This window comes from Dipodomys spectabilis, unplaced genomic scaffold (assembly GCF_019054845.1).
Source record: "Dipodomys spectabilis isolate Male_0828 unplaced genomic scaffold, ASM1905484v1 ptg000228l, whole genome shotgun sequence".
NCBI lineage: Eukaryota > Metazoa > Chordata > Mammalia > Rodentia > Heteromyidae > Dipodomys > Dipodomys spectabilis.
The window spans coordinates 11177842-11203238 of NW_024870905.1; the positions used below are offsets into that span (position 1 = coordinate 11177842).

Here is a 25397-nt window from a genome sequence, read left to right on the forward strand (position 1 = left end):
GACCTCTTTGTTAACTACAATCTATGATCGAGGCTCAGGTTGTGTCAGATATGGAGTTCGAGTCCCAGTCTCGAACAAAAGTAAGTAAATAATGTTCTTTACCATTGTTTGCCAAAGTTTGTAGCACATTTCCCAATTTCATAAAGCAGCAGAATGGTATCTATTTATGAAATCTTGCTGAGAAACCAAGTAAAGCAATCAAAGGCAAAAGTATGTGAGTAACTTACAGAGGACAGGCCCGCATCCTGTCCTTGGTCTCCCATCTTACACCATGTGGAAGCTTCTAGACCCCTCAGCAGGAGCCAGGAGCAAGAATGGCTTCATACAGTACCAGATTCTGTTATATTTTGAAAAGCAACCCAAGCTAAAATACAAAGAAACTGTTTTTGTTGTTGTTGTTGTTTTGGTGTCATGGGGCTTTAACTCTGGGCCTGGGTGCTGTCCCTGAGCTCTTCGGCTCAAGGCGAGCACTCTACCACTTGAGCCACAGTGCCGCTTCTGGTTTCCTGGTGTATTGGAGATAAGAGTCTCACGGACTTTCCTGGCTGGGCTGGCTTTGAACTGTAATCCTCAGATCTCAGCCTCCTGAGTAGCTAGGATTACAGGCATGAGCCACTGGCACCTGGCATGAGAGACTCTTATCTTATGGACTTTTTCATCACCAAAAAGCCAGAAGTGGAGCAGTTACTCAAGTGGTTAGTGCTAGCTTTCTGCAAAAAAAACTATGGGACAGTGCCCAGGGCCTGAGTTCAAGCCCCATTACTGGAACAAAACACAAAACAAAACAAAGCAAGACTGCATCAGAATCTGTGGTGAGGGAGATGTTAAAGGATGGATACTGTAAGGATCACAAGCTTTTATGTGGCAAAGAATATTAAAAAGATGTTATTTTTATAGTTGTAAGTACAGGGCTGGGGAACCTTTCCTGCCAAAGGCTGTTTGGATGGATTTCAGCAGGCTAGTCTGCCTGGAGTCCATCCCACTCAGAGCAGTGCTTTGTGGGCCTCTTACCTGGTTATCCGGGTGGTTGACGGTGAAGTAGCCCACACAGACGATGACTTCGTGAAGGAGGCTCTCACAGGAGACCTGGCCGCAGTGGCCCAGCAGGGAGCTGGCCATGTGCCTGAAGGCAAGGGACAAGCCCTCCGCCCCTACAATAGACTGACAAAGACAATCTGCTGTTACAACTCCCCAGCCCAGAGAGCCTGGGCTGTGACTCCCACACAAGAACGCAGCCGGTGACACATCAGTCAGTTCAGTGGTTCTTGTGCCAGGGAATGAACCCGATAAATGCAATGTTTAATCTGAAAGAGGGACAGAAAACAAAGCAGAGCAGACCACATGCTTCCACTACATGGGTGGAGACACTATCTACATGGTTACTCATTCCATCTCAAAAAATTAAGTAGTTGTTCAAAGGGGTTTCAATTTAACACATTAATTAGTACAATGCACCTTAATCAATGTCCTCCCTTCCTCCCTCTGCTTCTTCCTCCTTCCTTTCCTAGGGCTTGAACTCAGGGAGCTTTCCCTTTGCTTTTTCACTCAAGGCTCATGCCTTACTACCCAAGCCATAGTTCCACTTCCAACTTCCAGTGGGTTAAATGGAGATAAAAGTCTCAAGGACTTTCCTGCCCTGGCTGGATTGAAAGAAACCTTGACCCTCAGATCTCAACCTCATGAGCAGCTAGGATTTATAGGCATGAGCCACCAGCACGCAGCCCTCTATTTCATTTTTTTCCCTCTATTTCATTTTTAATAGCCCATTCTTTTCTTTTCTTTGTCAGTCGTGGGGCTTGAACTCTGGGCCTGGGTGCTGTCTCTCTGTTCAGCTCAAGGCAAATGCTCTACCACTTGAGCCACAGTACCACCTCCGTTTTCTGGTGGTTAACTGGAGATAAGAGTCTCACAGAGTTTCCTGTCTGGGCTGGCTTTGAACCTCGATCCTCATATCTCAGCCTCCTGAGTAGCTAGGATTGTAGGCATGAGCCACTGGCGCCTGGCTCCTATTCTTTTCTTATATACATAATCTCATTGTGGAAAGTGTAGAAGGGCATGAAAATGTTAAAATCTACCTCTAAATGTACACTCTGCTTACTTCCAACACTTTTCATTACCTTGGAGAAAATATTTCCTGTACATGGAGATGCATGTGTATTTCTAATCAGTTATTATGGTCAAACAGAAAAGGATTATAACTACTAATTATTAGTCAAACAGCTCCATAAACTGGTCTCCCCAAATAATGTATAAAATAATGTATAAAACAACAACAACAACAATTCCTCCCCCCCTTCCCTGCCCTGAACCAGGGAGCCCCTGGTTATGGGGCTTCTGGGATCTTTTCTCCAGACAGGCCAAGGGCTGTGGGTGGTGGGCGACTCGGGAGTCTGGGTCTGCTTTGCAGCCTGAAGCTTCTATTTAATAAACATGTCAAACAGACAGAGCGACAGGAGGGCAAAGGGGAGCACAGAGCCCACAGTGTGCGCTCCTGGCCCACGCTGGAATGAGGCGTGCATGCTGTGGCTGTGGCCTGTGGGAAAGGCCATGCTTCAAATGCATGGATTTGACTTGTTGGCTTGATTTGATGTTGAAGCAGGCCACACCAGCTGCAGTTTGGAAGTTTCAGTGAACTCATTGCCCTAGCAAATGACTCCTGAATTTTAAAAGGGTTTGGGACTCAGCTTCATTGCTCCAACACACACACACACACACACACACACACACACACACACACACACACACACGCACGCACGCATGCACGCACATGTGCACACACAATGCTTTTTGATTCCCAAAGAGACTTTGGGAGGGCTCTGCTCCTTTAAATCAACCAGTGACACCTTTTCAGCTCAGCCCTTATTTAATTAGTCAAGTCCAGTGTGCAGTGACCCAGTGATCCCTGTTTGACCTTCACCGATAAGAGCAGGTCAAGGGGCATGGAAGTTTGAATATAAAAATGAAACCAATTTTTCAAGGAAACTATATTTCCTTTTGAGCCAGAATTAATGGCCAAGTCAGTACATTGATTTGTTTCTCGAGACTACCTTCAATTGTAGCAAGTGTCAAAGCGAAGACAATACGCGGGAGCCCTGAGCCCAGGCCATCTGTGCCGCCAGGGCTGGGGCCAGCGCTCACTGAAGGGCATCTCCCAGCCTTGCCAGCGAGCATACTACACAGAAGCAGCTAGCAAGTTCCATGGTGGGGGACTACTGGCATAGGAGGGCTCCTACTTCTGTGGGAGGTTTGTGGGATCCAAGGAGTGAGGACAGCCCTGGAATGCAATGTTCTGTCCCCAACTTTCTGGATGGCTATCTACTAGATTCACGCAGGCAATCTCCTTTCTCTCTCTCTTTTTTTGCTGGTTCTAGGGCATGAACTCAGAGCCTGGGTGCTGTCCCTGGGCTTCTGGGCTCATGCAAGTGCTCTATCACTTGAGTCACAGCTCCACTTCCTTTTTTTTTTTTTTTTTATAATTTAGTGGAGAGTCTCACAGACTCTCCTGCTCAGGCTGACTTCGAACTGTGATCCTCAGATCTCAGTCTCCTGAACAGCCAGGATTACAGGCATGTACCACCGGCCTGGAATACTGAATCCTAAGTGTAGATGATTTGTCCAAAATTGACACAATTAAAAGTGATAGAGTGATTGCTCAGGCAGGTTGTTCTGGTTTCAGAACCAGGGATGTGGGGAGCACTCAGCACGTCTTCCCATGCAGCTCTGCGGTGTCGGGGGACCCCTGGCCATCAACGTGTTTATGTGTGCAACTCGCTGTTCAGCAAGCCAAGCCTTCCCCACATTCCAGTTTCTCCTTCCTTTTGAGGCTCTGGGTTGTCCAGGAGGCTACCCATGCTGAAATGCATACCCTCCTCCTTCCTTCCTCCTGAAATCGCTCTTGCTGACATTTGCGCAGTTCCTGAAATCTCATTTTTGAGCCAATGTTGGGGCCTGAACTCAGGGTTGGGGTACTGCTTCTGAGCTTCTTTTGTTCAAGGCTAGTGCTCTACCACTTGAGCCACAGCTCCATTTCCAGTTTTTTTTCCCCTCTAACTGGAGATACTTTTCTTTCTTTTCTTTTTTTTCCTTTCCTTTTTCTTTTTGGCCAGTCCTGGGTCTTGAACTCAGGGCCTGGGCACTGTCCCTGAGCTTCTTTTGCTCAAGGTTAGCACTCTACCACTTGAGCCAGCACCACTTCTGGCTTTTTCTGTGCATGTGGTACTGAGGAATTGAACGTAGGGCTTCAAGCATGCTGAGCAAGCACTCTACTACTAAGCCTCATTTCCAGCCTGGAGATAATTTTCTTAAGGACTTTCTTACTTGGGCTGGCTTTGAACTGAGATCCTCAGATTCCAGCTTCCTGAGTAGTCAGGGTTATTACAGGTGTGAGTTGCTGGTGGTGGGCCCAGATACTTGCTTTTTCTTATTTCATGGCAAAAAGGTTATCATACTATCAGGGTCTCCTATTTTCTTTTTCTTTTTTGTTGGTCGTGGAGCTCCCTCAGCTCTTCAGCTCAAGGCTAGCGCTCTACCACTTGAGCTACAGCACCACTTCTATTTTTGTGAGTTGTTTATTAGAGATAAAGAGTCTCATAGACTTTCCTGCCTGGGCTGGCTTTGAACTGTGATCCTCAGATCTCAGCCTCCTGAGTAGCTAGGATGACAGGCGTGAGCCACCGGCGCCCAGTGGGACAGGTCACACAGGCCTGACTCCTCATAAAACATGAATGTTATATTTAATACATTGGAATCTTCTGGAACAAGTAGCAATCATTTCTGGTATGGCTGTAAACTACTATAACTCTTGCCTTGCAGTTAGCACTTAAGGTTGATAAAGTGCTTTGGAACCTTAAAAGGAATTTCTGTTCTTGTGATGGAAAAATTAATGGTATAAAGTGACAAGATACTAGTATCAGTACTACAACTCACTAAGTCTCTTCTTTGAAAGAATGACAGGGAAGATATTCATTAAAGAATCATATATTTGCTGTGTGGCTCATGCCTGTAATACTAACTACTCAGGAGGCTGAGATCTGAAGATCACAGTTCAAAGGCAAGCCTGAGCAGAAGAATCCGTGAGACTCCCATTTCTAATTAACCACCAAAAAGCCAGTAGTGGAGCTGTGGCTCAAGTGATAAGCACCAGTTTTTCAGGCCTAAGTTTAAGCCTTAGTATTGGCACCCCCAGCCCCGCCCCCAGATTTGGAGGAATGGCTCAGTCAGTGAGAGCACCCTGACAATCAGTGAGAAAAACCTCAGAAACTGATCACACATTTGTCATGAGCTATAAAACAGAAGTGTTCCTTCCATCTCACAATGGCAAATATCACTATTTTCATATACTTCCATCTCTATATAACCATTTTCCCTCTCAGCACAGTAATTCATCTAAATGATGGGTTCATCATCTGCCAAGTTTTTTTTGCCTGTTTTAATGAAATCATTTGACAGTTAATAAATGGAGAGAGAAAGTCTACTCCTTGGGATTGCTCTGTTCCAAAGGTTCAGTGTCTTTAAAAATTAAATTGCCTACATGAAAAAAAAAGTCGGTTTCTAAGTCTACAGTCTGAGGTTACAGTATAAAGCAATCTTTTCTTTCTTTAGCTATAAAAACTTAATTTATAGGGGTTTGTACATTTAAGTATACATGCACTTCACATTGGAGACAAATCAGTTAAATCACTCTTAGAAAGTTATATCAAAATAACTTATCTACTTTTGATTCTGCTTATATAAGAAATCATTAGTCTGCTTACTATTTAAAAGTTGATGGTGTCAGGGGCTCATGTCTGTAATCCCAGCTGCTCAGGAGGCTGAGATTTGAGGATCGCAGTTTAAAGTTTCCAGCCCAGGCAGGAAAGTCTGTGAGACTCCTATCTCCAATGAAACCACCAAAAAAGCCAAAAACAGAACTGTGGCTCAAGGGGTAGAACACCAGCCTTGCATATAAAAAGCTCAGGGACAGCATATAATCCTTGAGTTCAAGCCCCAGAAATGACACAAAAACAATCACAACAAACCAAACAATGATAAAATGTTAACCTCTTGTTAGTTAACACCAACACAAAGCAGATCTTGGTACCTGGAAAGCAGACAGATCAAGAACTGCAAAGCTATTGAAGAATCGTAGACTCTGAATGGCGACCTGGATGGTGTTCTGTGTGTAATTCTCCTTCAGACTAGCAGTGCTGGGGTCGGCAGAGGCACCGTGGAAGAGCACGCAGTAGAGCATGTGGAGCACTCCAGCCAGGTCTGTGGCCTGCAGTGCTGCTGTGAGCCCCGTGGGGTCCTGGCGATTACTGTCAAATATGCTGTAGGACCTGCCAAAGAGACATTCAACTCTGAGCAAAATCGAGTCAAAGGATGTTAGCATTTTTATAGGTTGAATGGAAGGAGACAAGCAGACCGTTAAAAGCAAGCCATCTGAGTGGCCGCAAGGGACAAATGCAGTCTTCCCCACCAAGTGGCCGGTGGCTTCCCTTTTCTCCCCCTTGGGAGACCAGGTTGCTGGAGGAGGGGTGAGTGACCCTTTGGAAGCCAGTGGCAAGGCTGCCACCTCCCTCCCCCTACACTTGGTAGCTCTGAGAGGCCGAGGCTGTTTAGTGCCTAGGTCTGGCAAACTTGCAGAGTCTTTGAGAGTTTTGGGGACTCAAGCGATCCAAATCACTGCAATCTCCTTTTCTGGATATACACAAGGTATCTTCATCAGGAGAGCATGTGGCATCTAAAACCTGAAGTGAGCCACACGCCTGTGATCCTAGCTAATCAGGAGGCTGAGATCTGAGGACCAGGGTTTAGAAAGCCAGCCCTGGGCAGGAAAATCTATGAGACTCTTATCTCCAATTAACCAGAAAAAAGCTGGAAGTGTGGATCAAGTGGCAGAGTGCCAGCCTTGAGCGAAAAAGCCAAGGAAGAGCACTCAGGGCTTGAGTTCAAGCCCCAGTACTGACACATGCACACGTGCATGCACACACGCACACACATATACAAAGAAACCCCTGGCTGGGCACTGGAGACTCATACCTATTATCCTAGTTACTCAGGAGGCTGAGATCTGAGGATTGCAGTTCAAAGCCAGTCTGGGCAGGAAAGTCCATGAGACTCTTATTGCCAATTAACCAAAAGTGGTGCTGTGCTCAAAGTGGTAGAGCGCTATCCTTGAGCAAAAGAGCTCAAGGACAGTACCCAGGCCCTCAAGCCCCCAGGACGGGGATAAACAACCCCCCCTGGAGGGAGTTGGTAGGGAGACACCAAATGCTTTTCTGACACTGTTCTAAAGTCCAAGAACACCACAGGGGCTGGCTGTAGGACCAGACTCCCAAGAACAAGCAGGGACTGACCAGGTCTGCACAAATCACTGTGAAGACAGGCTGGTCACAGAGACAGGGAGTGTTACAGAGGAGCCAGAGGTGCAGTGGTAAATCAGTTCTTACCATCCGTTAGCACTTGCTAACCCCACCTCCCCCTCCCAGAACTGGGGTACCTACAAACACCCAGGGACCATGAATGAGCAGTCAGAGCACACAAGCTGCCAAGTATTCATTCTCCTTGTTTTAAATTTTTCTAAAGACGACAAAGGTTCCTCTCTAAGGGCTGTGGCCAGCTCAGCACCGCCAATATTCTTCAGTGGGTCCCCTGTATTTACTCTGGCCCCATGGCTCAGCGATGCCCAGGCCTAGAGTGAAGTTGCATGGTGTGTTTCCCTGGTGGTTTGGCATGGTGCCAGGATGGCACAGATCATGCTTGGACCTGATGAGATGCAGCAGAGAGCTTGGCTGATGTGCCCGGAATCCCCACTTTTTCTTTTTGTACATCATGAAGATGTGAGATCTGGGGTGTCAACAGATTCTTGCTCCAATGACTGCATCTCAGTTCTCTCTTGCTGTACCCAGGGAGCCAGGTGACTTTCTTCATAGGACTGTGTGTGTTTATGCACATATATGCATGCTGGTACTAGGACTTGAACTCAGGGATTGGGCTCCCTTCTTTAGCTTTTCCACTTAAGGCTGGCACTCTACCACTTGAGCCACAAATCTACTTCTGGCCTTCTACTGGTTAATTGGAGATCAAAGTCTTACGGACTTGCTGTCTGGGCTGACTTTGAACTACGATCCTCAGATCTCAGTCTCCTGAGTAACTAGATTACAAGTGTGAGCTTGAGGTCCCCAAAAGCTTTTTCTCAGGAAGTGAAGTTGTCTGGTCCCACTGAATGTCTCCCCCACCTTTTTGTGGTCAGTCGTGGGGCTTGAACTCTGGGCCTGGGCGCTGTCCCTCAGCTCTTCAGCTCAAGGCAAGAGCTCTACCTCTTGTGCTATAACACCACTTCCGTTTTTCTGGTGCTTTATTGGAGATAAGGGTTTCACACTTTCCTGCCTGGGCTGGCTCTGAACCACAACACTCAGATCTCAGCCTCCTGAGTAGCTAGGATGATAGGTGTGAGCCACTGGTGCCCAGCTGAATGCCCCCTTTAATCTGGTATGATCTAGACAATACTCAGAGGAAGTGTGGTATGCCACCGTTAAGGACGGAGCTTGCCTCTGGTGTCTCACCCTCACACATGTTTTTCTCTGTCACATGTCTTTCCTTCCAACCAGAGCCAGGGATGAAGAGAGGCGGTAAGCACCTGCATTCACCCCACCATCTCATCCAGCAGCCTCAAGACATGCCACTAATTAAGTACACATTGCAAAGCCTAGCTGGTGAGTTCCTAGTACACTCATACAGCCTCATGCCTGTAATCCCAGCTACTCAGGAGGCTGAGTTCTGAGAACTGTGGCTTGAAGCCATCCTGGGCACGAAAGTCTCTGAGACTCTTTATCTCCAATGATAAAACAAAAATGGCAGAGGTGGAGCTGTGGCTCAAGTGGTAGAGCACCAGTCTTGGGCAAAAAAGCCCAGTCCCTGACTTCAAGCCCCAGGACTGTTAAAAAACAAACAACAACAGTAAACAAAACAAAACAATCTCCTGCTGTATTCTATTTTGATAATGCCAAAAAATATCACTAATATTACAGATATGACTTCCTTGGACACTTTGTTTTCTTCTCTGGTAAAAAGCTCTTTGGGAATATCACTAGCTCATACACAGGTAAGAGCTTCTCAGCACCTCGTTGCCTTCCTAATCCAGTTCTCATTGTTGGCAGTTAAGGTCTGATTCCTTTCACTCATACATTAAGACCCAGGCAGACCAGTGAGATGCTGGAGGTCATACAAACTTGTTAGTGGCAAAAACAGGGTTTGGTCCAAGGACTAAACCATCCAGGACAAACAGAAGAGAATTGCTTTCTTTTCTGTCTTCTTATAGTCACATTTTGCAATCAACTGATTGCTGCTAAAGAGCACACAGATCATACCACCACCCTCTGTCACAGTAGGAAGACTTTTTTTTTTTTTTTTTTGTCTTAGGGGATGAAACCAAAACACAAGTTTAAGAAAGGGTATTTATTTGATTATAAGCACTTTTGAACCTTTACACAAACTCCTGTTAGCTAGTGTCAGTTGGCCCTTTCTTCCTTCCATTAGAGTAGAAAGAGTTAGGGGTCAGACCCTAACTAGAGACATGTGTAGAGATTAATGTGTCTGAGTTTATTAGAGAGGTTCCAAAAGGGGCCTGTGTTTGTTTAAAACTGACTGCCTTTCAGAACCACTGACAAGTCAGGAGACATCTCTCCCCAAAGCTAATCTCTAATAGGCTTTCAGGACCTCAAGGATGAGTGACACTGTCGCTGGTGACAACAGCTTTATTGCTATGTGGCTCTCTTACTGCATATGCTGGTTTAGACAGATCATGAACACATCCTAATGTACATATTCTGGAATATGGCTCAATCGTTACTAATACTTTGTAGTATATGTAATCATTCTGAGCATTAAGTGAAATGAATTCACTATTATTTACTATTTCCTAAAAATGAATAAAGAGAGTAAGGGTAACTAGATCAATTCCTTTCTTACACTAACCTGACAAATAAAAAAAACCCAAAAACCTACACAGCCTCAGTCTTTTGAAAAGACTTCCCTAATGGAATGGAGGCATTAAGGGAGGAAAAAAAATCAACTGAACAATCAAGAACTCAGATGTGGAAATGGTTCATACATGTAGAACACGGGGTGGGTGGCTTATGTCTGTAATCATAGCTACTCAGGAGGCTGAGATCTGAGAATCACAGCGCAAAGACATCCTGGGCAGGAAAGCTGGTGAGATTCTTCTCTCCAATTAACCAGCAAAAAGCTGGGAGTAGAGTTATGAATCAAGTGATAGAGCAAAAAAGCTCAGGGAGGTCCTAAATTTAAGCCCTAGTACACACACACACACACACACACACACACACACACACACACACACACACACACACACACACACACACACACACACACACACACACACACACACACACACACACACACACACACACACACACACACACACACACACAGAAAATGCAGAGAACATTGCTAGGAGAGAATATGCATCTGAAAGTAAGCCTACAGAGGCCTGTGTGGGCTTTTGGCTCCCACAGGATGAATGCAAAACTGAAGGGACTTTAGACAATGTTTACTTTTGATTTAGTCTGAAATACAGATAATTTGTCCGTGAACAGGCTCTGGCTCCTGTTGATCTTAACTGTCACTTATAATCATTTTAAAGCTAAATGTTTATAATAAAAAAAGTAAAAGGCCTTATTCATATCAGGCATGAGTTATAAAGTGCTCTCTAAGAAATACAGGGGAGATAGGAAAAATCAGATCTGAAATTCTGTCCACTATGCTCTGAGATCCTCTTAATTCTGCTGGATTTTAAGGGGTTTTTGTTTGCATTCCGGGACTCAAGATCTTAGTGAGATTTACATTTCTATTAAGTAAAGCTAGAGTCAATTAGGAAACAGCTATAATTAGGCTATCAATACTCTTGAACTGCACCTGAAAACTATTTTACCTTAAAGGAGATACCGATAGGCAGGAAAGGTAGGGAGAGGCAATGGTTTGTGGGTGCATGAATCCAGAAATATTACCCCATCTTTGGGATTATAAACCACTTGGTTGGCACATAAAAGCAGTGTGGGGCAGTTCTAGAGTCCATAATCTGCTCTTTGCTGTTTGGTTCTCATTTGCTCTCCGCCCTCTGGTCTTGATTTCTCATCTCCAGGGCTGGTGATCTTCCAGACTGTTCTCTCAGCCTCCTGGATTTTGCCTTTGTTCACATCTTTAGTTTTTGAGTCGCTGGGGCATCTTGTAAGGATGCACTAATTTTTAATTAGTTTTTAAACTCAGGGCCCGGGCATTGTCCCTGAGCTTCTTTGGCTCAAAGCTAACACTCTACCACTTGAGCCACAGTACCACTTCTGGCTTTTGCTTTATATGTGGTAATGAGGAGTCAAACTCAGGGCTTCATAAATGCTAGGCAACCACTCTACCATAAGCTACATTTCTCATTCCAGGATGCCCTATTTTTTTTTGTTGGTCGTGGGGCTTGAACTCTGGGCCTGGGCGCTGTCCCTGCGCTCTTCAGCTCACGGTGAGCGCTCTACCACTTGAGCTACAGCGCCACTTCTGGTTTTCTGGTGGTTTATTAGAGATAGGAGTCTCACAGTCTTTCCTGCCCAGGCTGGCTTTGAACCGTGATCCTCAGATCTCAGCCTCCTGAGTAGCTAGGATTACAGGCGTGAGCCACCGGCGCCCAGCTCAGGATGCCCTATTTTTAAAGCCCCTGAAACTACAGAATTGTACCCAAAGGTGTGCAAGGTGTTGGGGCCGGCAGGCTTCTGTTATGATGGGTGAGAACTTGACTGCATAAGGAGAAGTGTATTATTTCTTAAGCAGTATTCCAGCTTTAGGTTCTCATGTCATAGGATATTCTGAAAAACCTAGCCTGCAGCCAGGGAGAGAATCATGCATCCAATTTGGTATGCCCGTGAAAAGGAACAACTTTTACAGATGTCAGGTCCTCTGTTTACAATCACGGAGTACCAGCTGGGCACTGGTGGCTCACACCTGTAATCCTAGCTACTTAGGAGGCTGAGAGGAGCTGGGCAGGAAAGTCCATGAGATTCTTTTTTTTTGGGTCTGGTCGTGAGGCCTGAACTCTGGGCCTGGGCGCTGTCCCTCAGCTCTTCAGCTCAAGGCTAGCGCTCTACCACTTGAGCCACAGCGCCACTTCCGGCTTTTTTTCTTTTTGCTTTATGTGGTGCTGAGGAATTGAACCCAGGGCCTCATGCATGCAAGGCAAGCGCTCTACCACTGAGCCACCTTCCCAGCCCAATCTCCATGAGATTCTTATCTCCAAATAACCAGCAAAAAGCCAGATGTGGAGGTATGGCTCAAGTGACAGAGTATCAACCTTGAGCAAATAAGCCAAGGAAGAATACAAGGCCCTAAGTTCAAACCCCAGGACTGGCAACCAAAATAAACAAACAGAAAACACATGTTTTAGTTTCCTGGTAATCATGTTGTTGAACTGCCTGATAACTGCTCAAAGGGGTTATACCATCAAATCTTATTTCTACATCTACTATTCTTTAAATTCTTCGCAGGGTAACAGATTTTTTTTTCCCCCCCTCATCCCAGGCCCTGTACTCAGGGCCAGGCAGCTGTCCCTGAGCTTTTTGCTTAAAGCTAGCACTCTACCACTTGAACTACATCTCTACTTCTGGCTTTTTTGGTGGTTCACTGGAAATAGGATTCTCATGAACTTTCCTATCCAAGCTGGCTTTGAATTGCATCCTCAGATCTCCGCCTCCGGAGTAGCTAGGATGTCAGGCGACATCCTGACACTGGCTAAACAGATGCTTTTCAAATTTTATTTTTGTATTTTTTTTTAAAGCCAATCTTCTGTTTAAAATCCTTCAAATGGCTTCTCATCACATTTCAAGTAAAATCCAGTCACCATGTCTGTCCTCACCTCCTTGTCCTCACTTCCTAGACCTCTTCTCATATCATTTTCTTGCTCATTCCATTCCAGGATTCTCCATCTTTGTTTCTGAAGCAAACCCGCCTAAGGGTTTGTCATTTTCTCAACTAGAATATTCTTCCCGTGGATCTGTATCTGGCTGGCTCCTTCTCAACTCCAGTTTGAGGGGCAGATATATGAAAAGTACTCAAGACAAGTCAATGGCACATGAGTTCACCCATTTGCCCCTGCTTTGCCCGCCCTGTGAGCAAATAAGTGTCAGTTCAATCTTAGCTGCAAGCAAACAGGCTTTGAAAAGCCAAAGAACCTCCCCCAGGCCAAGGAACTGGGCGATCAGGAACTGATTCCCAGCTTGGGTTTTTCCACACATCCAACACACAGTTCTCTCCTTAAGGACCTGCTCCCCAAACGCAGAGTCCGCGCAAGTCTGACTGTAAGTGGATCCTGAGCTCAAGCTACTGTCCTGAGCCTGCTGGGCCTGTACAGGTCCTGAGGATCTTCCTTCATTGTACCCGTCAATTGTGGGGTGGCAAAACCAGAGGACACTGCCCTTAAATTCAGCCGGTAGACTAGAGCTCAGCCAGACCTCGTTTCTCTGGCCAAGTGTTTATGGTGGATACTCCATTTCAACAGTAACTATGAACTGGTCATCTTTCTGCCCCTACAAGAATACTAGAGGTTTTTCTTTTGTTGGGTTTAAACTCAAGAGCCTGTGTGCTATCCCTGAGCTTTTTTGTGCAAGACTAGCACTCTACCACTTGGTGCCACAGCGCTACTTCTGGATTTTCTGGTGATTAATTGGAGATAAGAGGCTCTCAGGCCTTTCCTGCCTGGGCTGGTTTTGAACCACAATCTTCAGATCTCAGCCTCCTGAGTAGCTAGGATTACAGGTGTGAGCCACCAGTGCCTAGCTCTACTAGAGTTGTTAACTGTATTATTATTATTATTATTGGTCGTTTGTAGGGCTTGAACTCTGGCCTGGGTGCTGTCCCTGAGCTCTTGAGCTCAAAGCAAATGCTCTACACTTGATCCACAGTGCCACTTCTGGCTTTCTGGTGGTTAACTGAAGAGTCTCATAGGCATTCCTGCCCAGTTGGCTTTGAACTATGATCCTCAAATCTCAGCCTCATAAGTAGCTAGGATTACAAGTGTGAGCCACCAGCGCCTGGCTATTATTATTATTATTTTATGCCAGTCCTGGGGCTTGAACTCAGGATCTGGGCACTGTCTTTGTGCTCTATCACTATGAGCCATAGCACCATTTGTTTTTTTAGTGAATAACTGAAGAGTCTCATGGAGACTGAGATAGCAGGAAGTTCCCGCTTCCGTGTTCTGCCGACGTCACACCTGAAGGACAGGGAATAGCCATTCCTCCTCCTTAGACTGGACGCTGTTAAGAGCCTGGGACAGCATGGCAGGACTTGGCCAGGACTGCAAAATGCGTCTGGGGAAAAAACTCACATGGAATACTTAGTTCAGGGCTCATTCAAGGTGGCAGCAAATGCTACTTGCCTTGCCCAATCCCGCTACGTTCACTCCATTGCGCATTTCCTTTTAAAAATTTAAAAAAAAATTTTCTTCCTTCCTTCCTTCCCTTCCTCTCTTTCTCTCTTTCTTTCTGTTGTGAGGCTTGAACTCTGGGCCTGGGCGCTGTCCCTCAGCTCTTCAGCTCATGGCTATGCTCTACCACTTGAGCCATAGCACCATTCTGGTTTTCTGGTCTCATGGTCTTTCCTGCCTGAGCTGGCTTTGAACTGCAATCCTCAGATCTCAGCCTCCTGAGTAGCTAGGATTACAGATGTGAGACACCGGCACCTGGCTTTTAAAAAAAAATTTTTTTTTGGTATGCTGGTACTGAGGTTTGAACTCAGGGCCTGGGTGCTGTCCCTCAGTATTTTTGCTCAAGGCTGGTATTCTACCACTTGAGCCATATCTCCACTTTTGGTGGTCAGTTGGAGAGAAGAGTCTCATGGGCTTTTTTTTTTTGCCTGGGAGAGCTTTGAATTGGGATCCTTGGATCTCAAGCCTCCTGAGTAGCTTGGATTACAGGTGTGAGCCGGGATGGTAAAAGAAACCTGAGAGGCTTTTCAATTATTCCTTTTTTTTCTCCTAGCCATGTAAGAGTTGATGATCCTTCTTGCCCCCAACCTTCTCTTCAATACTTCCTTCCCACATGCCTGATCCAACTCCCAAAATGGGCTATCCCAGCACCTCACATTTGCTCACCACATCTCAGGAAATTACCCCCTGTAGCCTGCAAAGTGTATTTACATTTATTACTTATTTCAACCTTGTATTAATATTAAAATCACCACCATTTGCATCTCAAATTTAGCAACAGTCTTCCTTCATGACTATTTTTCTGCTTTTACGACTTTATATCTGCTATTTCCTTGGTCTCAATTCTTTTTCCATTTGAAATGTTGCGATTTTTTTTCCCTCTCGAGGCTCAGGTGAAATATTAGCTGCTCCAGAAAATGGTCAAAATCACTCTAACGAACTGAGAATGGTCTCGCCCTCCTCTTTTGAACTTCATCAATGATGCTGGTAGCTGGTGCCATTTAGTGTGATAAGTTTTACAAGTCACATTTTCTTTTATCACTCGCTTGTAGCATGGATGTATTCATAGGTCCTGGCTCTCTTTTAGTAACTTCCCTTAAGGACACAATGGATGTCTGAGTCATTTTAGCCAAGCCTAGCACAGGGCCTGGTACAGAGCAAGCACTACATAAATATTTGCTCAAGGACGGAATGAATAGGCAGGCAAGCAGAATTAAAAGTTTACATTTGCTTCAACAAATGGTTTAGAAGCATCCTCAAACACTTGAGAAGCACTCATTTATATCCACATAATTAATGGACTCAATTATAAATCATCCTTAGCTTTCTTTCTTACAATACAGGTTGCCAGACTTTGGGTAAGTCACATTTTATTAGTGTCATTTATGGATATAAAAACAAAAAGAACCCAGAAATACACACAATAACACACTTCCCTTTTGTACAAAAATATTCTAGGATTTAGGATCGTTTTCAACTTGTCAGTATTAGTTAGGTCTAAGAAACTTCTTCCTTTCTTCCAGTCTAAGGATTGTAAAATTTAATTCTTATAGTTTGTGTGTGTGTGTGTGTATGTATATATGTATGTGCATGTGTTTTGCCCAGGCTGGCTTTGAACCACAATCTCCTGAGTAACTAGGATTACAAATATAACCCCCCAATAACTGGCTTCTAAATTCTTTTTTTTTGGGTCCGGTTGTGGGGCCTGAACTCTGTCCCTCAGCTCTTCAGCTCAAGGCTAGCACTCTACCACTTGAGCCACAGCACCACTTCCGGCTTTTTTCTTTTTGCTTATGTGGTGCTGGGGAATCGAACCCAGGGCCTCAGGCATGCAAGGCAAGCGCTCTACCACTGAGCCACCTTCCCAGCCCCTGGCTTCTAAATTCTTTTACACTGGGGCCACTGTCTCTTGACCATCCTGCCATAGTGCCTAGCACGGTTCAAATATACTAGCTGACGGCTGGCTGGTGAAAAGCCGGTGTGGATCATGGTTTGTAATCACTCATTACTTTATTATTTTTTATCCTATTAGTTCTGCTAAGGATCTGGCACCTTCAGGGTTTCTCTGAGCCTCACTTAAGTATGGAGTTAGGGCGCTGCCCTGAGATTTGAAAAATCTCCTTTCTTGTAGGACCAGGAATGAAAATCTGGCAAGAGCAAAGTCTAAACAAATATGGCACTTCTAGAAGCCCTACTACACACGGTTCCATTTGCTTAAGTGATTAAGAATTACAGTTTGTGAACAATTCCTTTTTTTTTTTTTTAAATCAGAAGTAATCCAAAAGTAAAGGCAATCTTTTCATCAGAGGGCCATAATTTCACTTTTTTACTTAAAGGAATGCAAGTTCATTGTTCCTCAACCAAGCCCGGTTCACAAGTCAGGGGCTAGTGCTTCTCTCCCGCACATGGAAGCCAAGATTAAAAGCACAAATTCTAACACCCAAATTGTCTTTCTGAATACCTAGGTAAAAATTAGAAGATTAAGGGCACAATAGAAAAGCAGCGTAAAGGCAGCCCTGCTGTAATCTCTGTAACAAAGGCTGGCCACCAGCAGACTAGCCGTGTTTACTCAAAGCCAGAGCTATCAATTAGGCTACTTAATTAGCCCAGGCTTGGCCGGTTCAAGAGGCAATTTCTGACGGTCTCTCCTGCTCTCCTTTGTCTTTTATTCTTGCTAGTCACAAAAGGGCTTTGAGGAGGGGGTCTTCTTCCACTCTCTGCCTCTGCCCAAGGCTCTAGTAGCCCAAACAGGAATTATGTGACTTTATTCTAAAAAAGCAAAAAAAATAGAGCTTTTATCTTAGACACAGCAGGACCTAGTGCAGAAACTCTGAGGTGTGTCTAACAAAATGCTTGAATGAGTCATTGTACAGGTGAGAAATGTAATTTCCCTGAAAAAAAAAAAGATGTATAAATATTTGAAGTCAACAAATCTGAAGAGGTAGGGGAAACAAAAACCCCTCAACTCCTTGTGCTTGTGTGAGTGTCAGTCTCAGGAAATGCTGGGGGATGGAAGGATGAAGAAGGACAATTAGAGGTCATTTTCCTCGCCCCTTGCAGAGTAGCAGCTTACACGGATACTGCTAGAATTTCCAGGTAAATGACGCCAGGAAGCCACCTGGACATTTTTTCTTCTTCAAATAATCTGCTTTTGTCATAAGTCCTACCAACAAAAATCTGCTAAGCAACTGAGGCTGGAGGAGGAAATCAGCCTGGGGGGGAAAATAGATGCAGAGTTCTTACAAACTACTGTGAGTAAATCACTCAATTATTTAAAATCCAGTTGTAGATACATGCAGACCTATATATAGATCTACACTTACCTACATATGTGTGTCTATATATGTATATATATATTCCCTATCTATGTATATGCATATATATGTGTATATATATGTATATATATATTCCCTACATATAGAGGACATATGAGCTGCATATATTAAGTACAGATCGATAGAGAGAAAGACAGACAGACAGACACAAACACACATCTACAGATAGAGTATGGTATACTTGGATAAACCTTTAGGAATCAGAGACAAACTCATGTTTCTTCTATAAAAAACTATCTTCCTTAATTGAGAGACTATATCATTTACTCCATCAAAAGCTCAAGGCAGAGGCTTGGCACCAGTGGCTCATACTTGTGATCCTAGCTACTTAGGAGGCTGAGATTACAGTTCAAAGCCAGCCAGGACAGTAAAGTCTGTGACATTATCTCCAATGAATCAGCAAAATGCTGGAAGTGGAGGTGTGGTTCAAGGGGTGGAGTGCCAGCCCTGAGCAAAAAAGCTAAGCAAGAGTGGAAGGCCCTGTGTTCAAGCCCCAGGACCAGCACACAAAACAAAACAACCAAACCAAACCAAACCAAACCCCACCACTACCACCAAAAGAGCACCAGTCAAGCCAGAACTCTGGAGGCAGTCCAGACGGTCTCCATCAAGCCTGTGCTATCTCCCTGCACTTATTCCATCTCTGCATTCTCTGCCTCTGTTTCTACTAGCCCCGCGGATACTCAACATCTTATACATGGATCTTCAAAGACCCTCTACACAAATCCTTCTGTGGATAGGCTATTCCAGTCCTCCGTACGCTTGCTCAATCTATGAGAGAAATCAGATCCTAGTTGCCAAATCCAGGGTGTTCTGTCCTCTTCTGTGGACACTGCCTGGCAGCTATTGGTTTATAAGACTGACCCCACACAAGCTGAACTGTTACCTCCTAGCTTGGCCTCAGGCACAGGGTAGATGCTGGGATGAGAAGGTTAAGAGATACTTCCTGGGCTGGGAAGGTAACTCAATGGTAGAGTGCTTGCCTTGCATGTATGAGGCCCTGGGTTCAATACCTCAGTGCCACATACGCAGAAAAGCCGGAAGTGGTGCTTTGGCTCAAGTGGTACAGTGCTAGCCTTGAGCTGAAGAGCTGAGGGACAGTGCCCAGGCTCAGACTGACACATACACACACACACATACAGCGCATAATATGTAACAAACACACACACACAGGCACACACACACACACACAGAGCGCATAATAGGTAACATAGAAAACTCCTAGTGGGTATTAGTGGCTCATGTCTGTAATCCTAGCTACTCAGGAAGCCGAAATCTGAGGATCTTGGTTCAAAGTCAGAGCAGGAAGTCTGTGAGTCTTCTCCAACTAAGCACCAAAAAGCTGTAAGTGGAACAGTGGCTCAAGTTGTAGAGCACCAGTCTTGAGCAGAAAAAGGGCAGCATCCAGGCCCTCAAGCCCAAATACTTGCACACACACAAAAATTCCTAATGCAAATAAATGCGAATTAGAATTTAATTGTAAGGACATTATTATTATTATTGTTGTTGTTGTTGGTGGTGGTGGTGGTGGTTGTGGAGCTTGAATTCTACCACTTGAGCTACACTACTTCTGGTTTTCTGTGGTTCACTGGAGAAGAGTCCCACGGACTTTTCCTGCCTGGCTGGCTTTGAACCCTGATCCTCAGATCTCAGCCTTATAAGTAGCTAGGATGACAGGTGTGAGCCAGCAAGGACATTATGTTATTCACATCTTCACTGTGCTTGAGGGATATGTTCTTAGGGTGGTTTTCAGTCCTCTCTGAGGAGAGGAGAGGAAGGAGCACGGTCTACAGGAGGGCCTGGGTGGGATGGCTGCACAGCCAGTTAGGCCAGTAGGAGCCAGTAGCATACTGCTTTAACCATGCCCAGGGGTTATGGGTGATTTTGGGTAGGATGGCTCCTACCTTCCTTTCTTCATGGAAGGAGAAACGGGGAAAAATCAAGACACGTAGGGGACTGTCACTGAAAGCAGTGGCTGGTAAATGTTATCACCACTGTATACACTGTGCTGAGGGTCACACTGGATTTGATCCAGGTTTTGCCACTGACTGAGGGACCCAACGAAGATCATTTGACTCCTCCGGCTCCTGGTGGAACGGGGCTAGATGAGCTCCTACGTGTCTTAATAGGTACTGACATCAATAGGACATACAGACTTTGGCAGGAGCATGCCCCCCTCTCAGAATGAGAATTGCAACCACATGTCTCAAGATGGAAAGCCAGTGCAAAGAAGAAAGAAGGCCAGGTGCAGAGCAGCACACCAGAGAGCTGCACATCAAGAGCTGCTCTGAAGTCACGTCTTACCTTCCAGTGATAGCAAAGCACAGTGTACACATTCCGTGTAAGAGTCCTGTGGCATGCTGCAGGAACATGGCCATCTTGGGATTCTCGTCTACTGGGCCTTGTACTGACAGGAAGCAACCTTGCAGCTTGTCAATCAGGCCCATGTTCACCACGTAGCTAGGTGGGGGGGAGAAAGATGAGGCGTGACTCAAGTGGTAGAAGGCCAGCCCTGAGCAAAAATGCTAAGAGACAGCACCCATGCAGGCCCTAAGTTCAAGCCTTAGTATCGGCACACATGCATGCATGCGCGTGCGCACACACGCGCACACACACACACACACACACACACACACAAATGCAATGTGATAAATATTCTGTGTGCAAATCCTTGTCATATTTCAGATTGCTTTCAGAAGTACAATTACTGGTCAAAAGCCCCATGTATTTTTGGAGTTCTTGCTGTGGATGGCTACTGACATTCTAAAAGCTTTGAATAACTAACTGTTGGAAAGGCAGGGTCTGAATGAACAACATCCCTGAGAAAGGAAACTGAGGCTCACCATTATAGCACTGGTGTTCATCAGTGCTTATAATTCCAGAAGTGTTGGGTAAATGATCCTCGCTGCATTATTTGGCACATCTATGGTAACCCGGGGAATTTCCTCTTCCTGGGTCATACCCTTTATTGATAGAAAGTGATCTTCTTTGTCTTGGTCTTAATATCACAGCCTACATCAAGCCATAGCAGCTCTTGATTTCACCTTTGCAGGATTGTTCTGGAAGTCATTCTGAGACTCAACCTGGATAGTTTTGTAAGCACCTAATTTCCTGTACTCTTTCTGTTTAAAGGTGCTACAAAGGTTTCTGTGCTCTACAGCGGAATCTGATGGACACTACATCACTGGTAATAAACACTCACAGAGAAACAGAAGTGCCTCCCAGGCCTTATGGAAATGGGAGTTGCTTGTTTTTTTTTTTTTTTTTTTGGGTCCGGTCGTGGGACCTGAACTCTGGGCCTGGGCACTGTCCCTGTCCCTCAGCTCTTCAGCTCAAGGCTAGCACTCTACCACTTGAGCCACAGCGCCACTTCCGGCTTTTTTTTTTCTTTTTGCTTATGTGGTGCTGAGGAATCGAACCCAGGGCCTCGAGCATGTAAGGCAAGCGCTCTACCACTGAGCCAACTTCCCAGCCCGGGAGTTGCTTGTTTTTGCGGAGGACAATTTTGGTGTTACCTGGGAAGGCTGAGCCTACATCGGTCATCTCATTCACAAAAATCCTCTATGTATACAACATCAACAAAGTCTCACTTAAGTGCAGCAAGAGATTTCTACAATACGTGTATTAAATCATGGTTTGAAAATGTGAAAAAGGAAGGAATTATCATCCTCCTGGAAATGGACAAACCAGCTAAGAATTTATAGAATTATATAACAGTTCAAATGAATCAAGCAGACCTATGTGAACCAACATAAATCCGAATACTAAAAGTTTGTGTATGTGTATGTGTGTGTGCACGCACGTGAGCGTGTGCACATGTATAATGCAGAGTTTTAATCCAAGGCCTTGTGCTTGTGAGAAAGGTATTATACAATTTGAGCCATATCCTCACAGCTCTTTTTGATGAGTTATTTTCAGAACATGGTCTCATTCTTGCCTTGGGCCAGCTTTGAACTGAAATCTTACTTGTGTCTCACATGTAGCAATTACAAGCATGCAAGCACTATGCCTGGCTTTTTTTTTTTTTTTTTTTTGGCCAATCATTGGCCTGGGCACTATCCCTCGGCTCTTCAGCTCAAGGCTAGCGCTCTACCACTTGAGCCATAGCGCCACTTGCAGCTTTTTCTGCTTATGTGGTGCTGAGGAACCAAACCCAGGGCCTCATGCATACAAGGAAAGCACTCTACTACTGAGCCACCTTCAGTCCTATGCCTGGCTTTTTTGGTGGGATAGTTTTGCTACATTTTTGCTTGAGCTGGCCTCAAACTGAGATCCTCTTGAACCTACCTCCAGAGCAAGTGTGCAGTAGACACCCTGTGCTCTGTGGGCTATCCTGCACAGGTGCAAGACATAGCACCTCCCACAGGCACCACCCAAAGTGGCCAATCAGAGAAACAAGCACAGATCTCAACTGCTGTACGTGCCAGGTACAGGAGCTCTTTGGTTTGGCAGAACCCCCCTGCCACTTATTTCCCAGTACCTCCCTCCTTTATGAAGAGTGTGGTGATTACATAATAAATAGATATGAACATGCAAGCATGTTCCTCCCGGAAGGCCACTGGTCCAATGGAGCATCAAGCCAGGCCTTCTGGCTCATTGCTGCCCAGGCACGTGGCTAAACCGTCTGAACACAGGGCTGCTACACAGGATGAACAGCCTCAGGAATAACGCTGGGCTGGAATGACATTGACCAGTGGAGAGGGCTAGGGTCTCTACTGACCGGAAGGACATGAGGAAATTGAATGGGATCAAGCGACTGAGAGCCAGGGCAGGGAGGGTAAAAGTCAAGTGCTATAAGATAAATGGCTGTGGACCCAGAGGGCCTGGTGCGCTCCAGCCATAAATATGCTTGGAGAAAGGGGGCAGGCAGACCAAGCGATGAGGGAACACAGTGACCAGGGGTGAGGGAGATGCGAATCAAACAACTGCTCCCAGGAAGGCGGCCCAAGAAGCCCCAGGAAATTTATGATCTGTGAAAGAAGCAAAGGCAGAAGAAGAATGGCTTTTTTCCCCCCACCCCACCCCTCCTATTAACCTATGGTAAGTTCGAGAGAGCAACAAATTGCATGGATTTGGAGGGGGAGGGGGCAGAGATCAGTGCAGACCACAGAGCAGTGGCTCACTGGTGGGGCAGGCAACTGATCAACAGCAGATGGAACCCTGCTGGGAAATTAAATGTTCCACCTGCCTCAAAGGGAACAGGAGTTCAGATGCCAAAGCACGAGTAAATTTCCCCAGAGGAAAAGAGACCTTGGAAGGAAGCAGGGCTGACCTCGAACAGGTGTCAGGAGCTGCCACACTGCTGCAGATGCTGGGGAAGCGACTGGAGGTGAGTTCCAGTCTCTGCTCACCTACCTCCCTTTTAACTTATTAAATAATTTTGGCCAAAGCACTTAACCTCTCTGAGCAATTTCCTCATTTATAAAATCGATTAGAAACCCTAGACCTGCAGGGCTGCAAAGACTCTGCCACACTACCTTCCATGTGATGGGCATTCCATACATGGTAGCTGTGTCTCTTATTTGCAGTCTCAACCAGATTTATAACCAGCGATGAACAGAGGGACCTGTCAGACCTTCCTCGAGGTGGAAAGAGTTGCCATCAGGAAAGATGTAAAGACTCTGACACTGTACAACGCTCGCATCACACGTCTGAATATCAAGAACGGCAGCAGAGTGTGGTGCTGGTAGCTCACATCTGTCGTCCTAGCTACTCTGGAGGCTGAGATCTGAGGATTGTGGGCAGGAAAGTCCATGGGACTCTTATTTCCAATTAACCAGCAAAAAAGCCAGAAGTGGAGCTGTGGCTCAAAGTAGTAGAGCATCAGTCCTGAGCAGAAAAAAGCCAAATAAAAGCCTGAAACTCTAAGTTCAAACAAACAAACAAAATGGTAGCTGAGTTCTTCACTAAGTTGCTATGTTGCTTTTCATTAGGGGATTTTCCTTCTCTACAAAATCTGGTGCATTCTTTACTAGGAATTTGTGTGTCGTGTAGTAAGAACCACTGCCATCTTGTGGTCCCTACAGTTTAAGTTGTTTGAATACCATATATATATGTATATATATATATATTTATATGTATATTTAAATAAAGAATAAAGTCTTAAGAAACAGAACAATTTTATACCTGATAAGATCCTGAATGCGGCTGTTGAAAGCATCGCCTTGAGAGGGGTTGTTTCTCATTTCCTGTGTTGATATTTTTGGTGTTGCTGGCCGGCTGTTTGCATCTGGTCGATTGGCAATCAGGCAGCTCAAAACCACAGCACTGACTTTGAGAAGGCCAGTTGTCAAGCCTTCAAAAACTTGTTTATTTGTGTTTCTTCCCAAAATAGCATTATTTTCATCTGGAACATAAACCTAGAAGAAGAAAAGTAAATTGTGTTTCAATAAAGCCACCAAAATAGAGGTGAGTTACTACATTTTGAGAATCATAAATTATTTATTTGGACATTCTATTAGGGATGGATCAGAATGCTCAGGCGTGTTGGCTAAGTCAGATCTCAGCTTTGCCTTCTCTAGTCTGGTGACAGTGGACAGGTTATCATTCTGAACTGATATCATTCTCCAACTGAGAAAGCCATCAGACCAGGAAGATAAGGGGACAAGAGTGTTAAATGTACACGAACACACACACACACAGCACTGAACTATACTAAAATATTGTATCAATAGATAGAAAAAAGAAAACATTGCTTTTTCTTAATTTTTTTCTTTAACCATTTTTCCTTTTCTGTTTCTCCTTTTGCATTTTCTAAAGAACCCAATTTTACTGAAGTTAGATTTTGGACTGGGATTGAGCCTCTAATCTTCTTACGTATTTCCCTCCTACCTTTATCTCTTTGTGCCTTGCTGTACTTACTTGGAGAGTTCCTTGTTTTCCAGTCAGTCCTTCTAAGATTTTCATGTTATCAATTAATATGTTTAATTTCAAAAGTACCTTTTAGCTTTTGAAAATTATACTAACTTGTTTTTATTTCATGGTATAGTATCTACTCATCTTTGTGATATTACATCATTTTATTTATTTATTTAATGTGGGTATTGGGGCTTGAACTCAGGGCCTTGTGCTTTCACTTGGTTCTTTTTACTCAAGACTGGCTGGCACTCTACCACTCAAGCCTTGCCTCTACTTCTGGCTGTTTGCTGGTTAAATGGAGAAAAGAATCTCACAAACTTTCCTGCCTGGCTGGCTTCAAGCCTCAGATCTCAGCCTCCTGAGTAGCTGGGATTACAGGTGTGAACCACGAATTCTTGTCTTTGTTCTTTCTTGCTTGATATTTCCTTTGAGTTCTTTCTCTGTGTTTCAGGTTGGAGAATACCCTCAAGCATGTGGTCATCTTGAGGTTTTGCTCCTATTTGAGATTCACACACAGGTAAGTCAGTTAAGTGTACTACAATCTGGAGCCAATCACAAGCCGTGTGACAAGTTTCAATCTGGAGGATTAGGTAGAGCCCAACTTTTCCCATGGGGGATCCAAATGTCCACATTTTCATGTTTGTTCTCTTTAATCACTTAGCTTCGCTATAAAGAATTCTATATTCTCCAAACCTGAACTCTGAGGTTCATACCCTGTCTTTATGTGGCTGTATCTGATG

At 44.9% G+C, this 25397-nt stretch overlaps 1 protein-coding gene across 2 annotated transcripts in view; it reads right to left on the bottom strand.

Annotated features, from left to right (window-relative positions):
• The window catches only part of Scaper (S-phase cyclin A associated protein in the ER), a 214986-nt gene that overhangs the window by 26024 nt on the left and 163565 nt on the right, over positions 1-25397 (bottom strand). For both annotated transcript variants that reach the window (XM_042697751.1, XM_042697750.1), the window contains exons 26-29: positions 23926-24158; positions 20104-20259; positions 6080-6317; positions 1012-1161 (exon numbers count right to left, since the gene is read on the bottom strand). In XM_042697751.1, coding sequence (XP_042553685.1) covers positions 1012-1161; positions 6080-6317; positions 20104-20259; positions 23926-24158 — 777 coding nt within the window. The remainder of the gene's footprint in view (positions 1-1011; positions 1162-6079; positions 6318-20103; positions 20260-23925; positions 24159-25397) is intronic.